The sequence below is a fragment of the Gossypium raimondii genome, chromosome 3 (genome assembly GCF_025698545.1).
Source record: "Gossypium raimondii isolate GPD5lz chromosome 3, ASM2569854v1, whole genome shotgun sequence".
NCBI classification, from domain to species: domain Eukaryota; kingdom Viridiplantae; phylum Streptophyta; class Magnoliopsida; order Malvales; family Malvaceae; genus Gossypium; species Gossypium raimondii.
In genome coordinates this window covers 7,160,403-7,168,361 of record NC_068567.1, presented here as the reverse complement: position 1 = coordinate 7,168,361, position 7,959 = coordinate 7,160,403, and the positions used below count along the sequence as shown (strand labels likewise).

At 32.2% G+C, this 7,959-nt stretch overlaps 1 protein-coding gene across 4 annotated transcripts; it reads right to left on the bottom strand.

Annotated features, from left to right (window-relative positions):
• Positions 1 to 2,667: 2,667 nt before the first annotated feature.
• On the bottom strand, positions 2,668 to 4,012 carry LOC105796914 (transcription factor bHLH148). Of its 4 annotated transcripts, none has more exons than XM_012626756.2 (2): positions 3,691 to 4,012; positions 2,668 to 3,595 (listed from the first exon to the last, which is right to left on the bottom strand). In XM_012626756.2, the coding sequence occupies exon 2, from the start codon at positions 3,524 to 3,526 to the stop codon at positions 2,864 to 2,866; it is 663 nt and encodes a 220-aa protein (XP_012482210.2). In that variant the 5' UTR covers positions 3,527 to 3,595; positions 3,691 to 4,012; the 3' UTR covers positions 2,668 to 2,863. The 4 variants fall into 4 exon arrangements, with proteins under 4 accessions (XP_012482210.2, XP_012482211.2, XP_052484019.1 ...); XM_012626757.2 differs by having other exon boundaries at positions 3,800 to 4,012; XM_052628059.1 differs by having other exon boundaries at positions 2,668 to 3,591; positions 3,800 to 4,012.
• Between the last annotated feature and the right edge of the window lie 3,947 nt (positions 4,013 to 7,959).

The following is a 7,959-nucleotide window of genomic DNA, read 5'->3' as shown; positions in this document are numbered from 1 at the left end:
ATTTGGATTTATTCAAATAAAATATAATGTATTAAAGGAGAAATTATTTTATGGACCATTTTCATCACATCATTCAGGGTCTCTTTTCAATTATTTAATGACATTTAAGTAATTTTTTTTCATGTTTTTGACACATAATTTTAGTCTCTTGAAACCCGAACCTAGAATCTTGAATCTCGAACTCTAAACTTTAAACTCTAAATTTAAGAGTTAGAATTTAGGGTTTAAGGTTCAAGATTTAGGATTTAAGGTTCATGATTTTAGATTCAATGTTTGGGGTTCAGAATTTTGAGTTCAGGATTAAAGATAAAAAAAAATGGTCAAAATTATGTGTTAATGACATAAAAAATTTATTAAAATATTAATAAATAATTAAAAGGACACTACAAATAATATGATGAGAAATGTCCATAACATAATTTCTCGTATATTCTTAAAAAACTTTTAAAATTAAAATCCAATAAACTCAAAAATTGAATCCCCAACACCTACAACCCTTTTCTAGCTATCTCGAGATTATAACCTTATTCACGATAAGAAAATTCAATTATGTCTTCATTTTTATTCTCTCTTTTAAAAGAAAAAGATGCTCTAATAATAAACCAACCATGGGGGAGAGATGCTGTAAACCGTTGTGAAATTAACCACCTTTGCTAGCCACATGCTTAGCACTAATGATTTAAACCTATGATATGAAAATGGAGCCTACCCTCTCTTTTTCCAATTGTCAATGACACATTTCATTTCATAGAATTTAAGCAATCCCAACTAATTAAATGATTAGTGCCCAACTTTATGGTTATTTCTACATAATTTTCTTCTTATAATTTCATCTCATACCTCTTTTTATCTTTTCAGATTATATTTATTTGATTATCAGTAAGCTTGAAATTTGTGTGATATAATATATAAATAAAATTTTAATTTTTGATTTAATTGTATATATAAATTTAAAATGGTGTCCGAACGATGATATGTGTATTTACATTTAAACTCTCAAAATCAACAAAAAAAAATATGGCGATGGTTGAATCAAATGATGAGATGTATATTTATTAGAGTTTATTAGTTCAACAAATATGACCTCATTAACCTCATGTATTGATTTGATAGTTAGGGTGTTTTTCGTTTCAAATATGATTTGGGTTCGAGTTGCACTAACTCTTCTTGTAATTCAACAAAAAAAATTTATTATATCATTAAAAAAAATACAAGGTGAAGCGACGAACTTCAAACTCACGTAAAAAGAATACTCCCAAGGGGGAAGGAGAGGCAATGAAATGTAATGTTGGCTTAAAAATTGGACATCCAATCAGAGCCAACAAGTGGCCGGTGGGTGGATGTTGACACCTCAAATTCAGCTTGTGCATGGGCATAGATGAGAAGAATCAAACTCATACCAACACCACAGTTGACCCTTGTTCACAGCTTGGCCGTTGCCTTATCTTGCCTTGGTCATATATAAAATGCAGTCTCTGGTACAAAAGAATGTTTGACTGGAGGTATTGGGATGGGTGGAGCAGGTGTGATGTGTCTAGTCTCAGACGGTAGTCGTCTCTGCCAAACCCCATCCCCTATTTGATAATTTTGCTGATGCATAAGGCAAGGCATGGCAGCCCATTAGTTGCACTGTGAGAGTGAGTCATTTACCCATAACTTCAACCCACCACCAGCAGGCTGTCATCTTTGTGTATAGGCAGTGCATGAATCCCCTTTGAATTACCTCAATCACATCCACCATTTGAGTTTCCACGGCCGCCTCTCTCTCACATGTACTGTCACCCAACTGCCTGCCACACTTCTCTTTACTATTTTTGCCGCCCCCGTGCTCCCTCCGCAACTTTTGGACTCTGCTCTGCTCTTTTTATTTCCATCCATATCTCGTATTCATTAATTCCTCCTCGATTCTTAAATAAAATATCTAAAAAAAATTTCCATATTCAAAAACTCAAACACCTTTTGTCCTGTCTATTTTATTTTCGAATTGAATGAAATTTTAAGCTTGCAAAATCTTAAATTTTTTCTCATCAATGATGTTGACCCGCAAAATCATGGTGTTGGAATGTAAGTATACTAAAAATGCAAAATATTTTAACCCTGTGTGTTGGCCTAACGATCACCGTTTCAAATGTGACATAAATTCGAATCATGCTAGTTGTGTTTTGTTAAGACTTTACTTTCTCTTATAATGCAAAAATAAAATACAAAATATCTTTGTTTCTTAACCATACCTAGCAGTTAGAACTTAGATATTATATTAAATAAAACTTCTGTTTAAATAAATATCAAAATTCTTTAAGTAAAATTTAGGGTTTAAAGCTTATAAATAAACCATTAATACTGAAAGAGTTATATCTCTTTTATTTATCTAACTCAATTCAATTTCAAATTAAATTAGAAGTAAGTACAATTATCATATTCTGAAAAATGAAAAAGAATAAGAAAAAAAATTAACTTTAGCAGCCAATGGGTGCAGCATCAAGTGCATTGTTCACCTACCCTAGTTTGGACCCAGCTTCCTCTCTTTTTTCTTATCGTCAAAATCAAACCCTCCAAAATAATCATAAAACATTTTGCTTATTCCAATATATTTCCAGAGGAGTTGTTTGTATGCATGGTAAGGGGGACGATCCCTCCTTTTTTCTTTTGTCTTTTTAATGTAGTAAATTGAAATAAAATGTGAGATATTTAAATTATTTTTGTGAAATGAAAGGGAAGAATAATGTACTTAACAGAAGAGGTGATTGATGAGGAAAGAGAGAGAAGGGCAAAAGAGGAGATAATAATAATAATAAGAATTAAAAAAAAGGGAAAAAGATGAGGATGACACTTGGCATTTGTCAATTAAGGGAATAAAAAAGCGTCATTGGCTGGTCGGCGGCATTGGCCACTCAGGCGGAGGAGCCGAGCTAGAGCTTGCGGCTCCGGAGCCAGATAACAGATCGGCGAGAGCGCTCATGGCTCGAACCTGCATCTCAAGTGCCGCTATGTAATCAGTTGCTTCTTCAAGAATTACCGGTAACGGTTGCTTCCGGCAACCGGGAACCAATCTGCCTAGGACCTTTACTTTTCTTTGAACAGTCGGTACACTTTTCGCTTTCAATTTCAAAACGCTAACTCTCGGTTTCTTCGACCGGCTAGTCCTTGTTGCGGCAGCAACGGCAGCAGCGGATCCTCTCTGTGATCTCTTCTGCTTTCTAAATTTCAGTTTAAGCCGGCTCGTCAAAATTGCCCGGCTCCACCTGGTTCTCCCTTTAGCAGCAACCGCCAACACTCTATCAGCGGCTTCACGGACAGCTCGACCACCGCGTGGAGCCGAAGGAGAGGGAGTACCGAGACTGACCTGACTCAAAGCTTGAAGAAGCTTTGAGGAATAGATTTGCTGCTGCGCCTCTGACTTCCATCTGGCATGATCTTCCTTTTGGCTCCGTTGAAGATTCTGTTTCACCATAGAATTCTTCTTCTTTTTCCTGTTGCTACGATCAGAATTTGTGTTCGTCACTGGATTCGTTATCAACGATGCCATCTCACCGGACAAAACGCCTTATTATTCTCTCTCTCACCGTACGATTCGGTGAATTATAACTGAAACTGTCTGGAAAAGGAGTTCAGATTCAGAATTTTTAGATAAAAGAAAAAACAGATTCAAATCAAAATTCCACAAAAGAAAAAGGAAAAGAAAAATATTACCGATGTGATGAAGAGGCAGTGAAAATTGAGAGAAGAAAGATGGTCAGAGAAGAACGGAATCGATAATTTGTTGTTTTTAAAGAGAGAGGAGAGGAGGCGTTAAAGTTACCTTGGAAACGCTTATTTATTGCTTATGGGTTGGAGGATATTGGGTTTGGCTGAAGTGGATGCGACCTTTGGTGCAGTGAAATGGTAAGGGCCAGTCCAAATGAGGCGGGATTTGCTGATAAGCCATAGGGGGCTCGCCTTCGCTTCCACCCTTCCTTAGCTAGCTTGACACGTGCATTTTGTACGATGAAACAAGCCACACCACACCCTTGTTGATGCATAATGTCAAGTCACAAATTTAAGGTTTTATAAACTTTAGTGCAAGTTTTTTTTATAAATTTTTATATAAAAGCAAAATAAGACAAAAATACATTTGTAATATTTTATTTAATTAAATCGGTGCTTAAATAATTTGTAACATCGATTTAGTCAAAATTTAATAATAAAATACATTAAATGTATATTTTTATTAAGGGAATTTTGATTATTCAAGGAGAAATTTGTGAAGTGCCTTTTATTGACTCCCTCATCAGGTTTATTATTAGGCTTAGAGTATATGTTCGATCTTATCTCTAAGTTTTATGAGTTAAATCTCATAAAGAGGAAACGTTGAGATCTTTTTAACGGTGAAAGTATTTTTATTTCGTAAATCCTTGATAATTCTTGTCAAAACCAAAAGATAATATCGAACATAAATATCTAAATCCCGATACTAAACCATTTTCACCTGGGTTTGGAATACTCTGCATTGGCCCAAAAAAAGAGAGTTGAGAAAGCTGACTTTCCACCAAAATTTACCTCAAAACCAAGCAAATCCACACAATTTCAGTGTCCCAAAATATTAAAATTAGCAAGGAGAAAAGAAGAAGGGAAAGAGAGATGAGGTGTGAAGGTGTAATTGGAGGCAGGTGTCGTGTTGGCTTCCACTAATTGACCGGGTGGTTCCCATTTTCACACCGTGCAATGGTGATTGGTTGATAATAATAAAAAAGGGCAAAAACGCTTGTGGGATGTGGGTTAGGTGTTTGGGTGGGCACTTTACAATGGTTATGCTTGGGCTTTTGTTTCGTATTTTGTTGGGAGAAGCGAAGGGGGTTTTGGAATTTTCCCTACTTTCTGAGGTGTGGACAGTTATGCTCTGCTCCGCATTTCATGCCATTTGGGGTCCCCCCATTTCTTCTCTCTTTTGCTTTCATAAACCCCTTTCAAGAAAATAGTCTACATCTATATAACCCTTAAATTTTGCGTTGGCCTGATGATCAGAGTGTTTACTGTCCTGAATATGACCTGAATTCAAGTCGCGCTAGTTACAGTTTAACTCTCCTCCTATAATTCATCAAAAAAAAAAAAAAACTAACTCCTTTGGAAGTTATTAAGAATAGATAGATTTAATTATTTTAATTATTTATGCTTTTGATTGTTTTTTTTAATTTGTTGGAAGTTACTTTTGCAATATTTATTTGAATTAATTGTATTTTAAATATTATATTTATTATTAAATTATTTTATTAGATTTTTATTTTATTTTTAATAATTTAATTTCTATATACGTGTGCATGCAACAAGTTAAATAGAATTTTTTAAATGTTGAGAATATGAATAATTTTAAATTTTATCGTTAAACATATTAATTTAGTATTTTTTAACTAGATTTTTATAATGCTTTAATTATAAATATTTAATCTATATATTTATTTATAATATTGTTTTATTGTTTAAGTAAATGGTTTTTATTTATATCAAATTAATTTTTTTTAACTTTTTAGAGTTACACATTAGCGTCTTTTAACTTCTTTTGAAGGTTACAATTAAGATGAACAAGATGTTGATAATCGGGAGATAGAAATAGGGTTGTTTGAGATTGAACCTAAGCTCTCATGCCTACAACATAATGTTTTTGCCATTGGGTCAACAGGTTGTTTGCATAAGGTCACTTTTTACGTAGAGTTTTTTTTTCCTCTTATTTAATTTGTGTGTTTTTATAATATTTGTAGTTTAAGTTTATAGATATTTATATTTCTCTTCTTTTCTTTTTTCTCCAAAGCAAGAGTCATGGGGTAGTTTTTCTGCCATTTTCTTTTATTTTTAAAATTCAAATAAATTATTTATAAGTCAAATTCTAAAATGAAAAAGATAATATGGAAAGGAAAAAATAAAAATAAAAATATTTATATTTATATAAATGAAAACCCATTTTTTCTTTCCCTTGAGATAATAAAAAGCAGATGCCCCAAATTCTAATATAATCAACAGCCAAAATCATTTTACCATGTGCATGCCAATTGAATTTTTTTTTCTTTTTCTAAAGATTAAGAATAATGTAATGAAAATTAGTTGACATAATGAGGTGCCAGAGAGACTGCCTCCCTTGTGTGCGACATGATAAAGCATGGTGAAGAGTGAGTGCTTCAAACATTTATTTTAAACCAGGTTTGGAAATGGGGATTCAACCCTAATTATTACTCCATCAAAATAAAATTGAAAAGCTATCTTACTTTATTTGGCCAAAGAGTTAATTCTCACCCCAAGTTCTAATTAAAGGGGGAGAGGAGAATTACTCATGGCTCGGGTGGTTTGTTTAGGTTTAAAGGTTTGTCTAAAAAATAAGAAGATTTGGATAAAATATAAGACTCGAAAAAAGAATTTGGGTAAAATTTAAAGTCCACTTTTTATATGGGGAGGACCTTAGGCAATATTTTTTGGCTTGATTCCGACTCGAACGTTATGGTATAAAACAATATTATATTAATTATATATGTTAAATAATAATTTTATATTTATATTTATATTAAATCACTAACCCAAAAAGAATTAAATCATTACCCAAAACCTAAAAAAATTAACCCAACTCAAAATATAAAATTTTATATTTTATATTTTATATTTAATATAATAAAGAATGTTTTTAATATAATAAAACATTTATTATATTTATGGTAGTAAATAATTTTAATATTTAAGTGGGAATATAAATGGGATACAAATATTTTAGAAAATAAAAAGACAGCTGACACATAAATTTAAAAAGGTTTTGAGCAGATTTTTTAGGTAACATGACATGTATAGAGCAGATATCAAGTGAGAAAAAAGGAAAGGAAAGGAAGAGCAAACATGGCCCCATTACTTGGTATGACTCCAAAAATAATGGAAAGAAAAAGAGCAGTTTTTATAGCATGGGTTTACATGTACAATATCTGCTGCCAAGATGTCATCTCTACAATCTTTGAGTTCATATAATCATGCCAAAAATTTGTTTTTTCTTAGGCCTTCTTCATTGTGGGATGGGTAAAAGTAGGCAGTAAAAGGAAATGGAGACGAATTCTTTATCACAGCAACACTTGGTCGAACTTTTTAATTACTATTTACAAATCTCGATTCAAATTTGAGTTTGGACTCGAGCAAAAAGCTAAAGGATCGAGTTTATCTTTTACCAAGTAAATAAGTTTTCATTAAGTCCATTCGACCGAGCTAAAGAATAATTTACTCTTTTTTTTTATTATTTCAAATCAAGTTTAAGTTTTAAAAGCAAAACTTCTGTCAGATTTAAATTTTAAACTTTGAATTAAGCTCGAGTCAAATTCTTTTACAACTTAAACTTGACTCCACTCAATTGCATCCTAATTGAAACCCTTGACTATAAAGTTACCTACGATTCAATAAAATCCTAAATAAGTAAAAACATTGAGTTTTTAACTATAAGTAGAGAGGTTGATTGAGTCTTTAGCTCAATTGGCATGAATATCGTTATCAATGCATGAAAACATGAGTTTGAGTTCACTGAAACGTATCATCCTCCTATTTATATATTTAAGAAAAACTCTAGATAATTTCAGACATTAATAGTCTAAATATTACACAGTCAGCATCACAAGTAGCAATAAATTGAGTCAATTTCAGATTCATTAAATGCAGAAAAAGGTATAGCTTAATGATGAATCCAAATTTTAGCAGAAAAACAGATATTAATGAAGAGCAAAGATACAATGATTATGTCACAATCCCTCATTCATAACTTAAAATTTCCTTTTTATTATACTAAACGTTGCTTTAAAGTACAGCTACACCTCACATAGGGGAAAAGAGAAATGGGGTTTGTTGATTACATCGAATCTCACCTCTTTTTATACAGCTACACCTAAAAGATTTGTGGATAAATTACATCGGTTAAATTCTTTGTATTTAATAGAAATTATGGAATTTAATTTTTAAAATTTCAATACT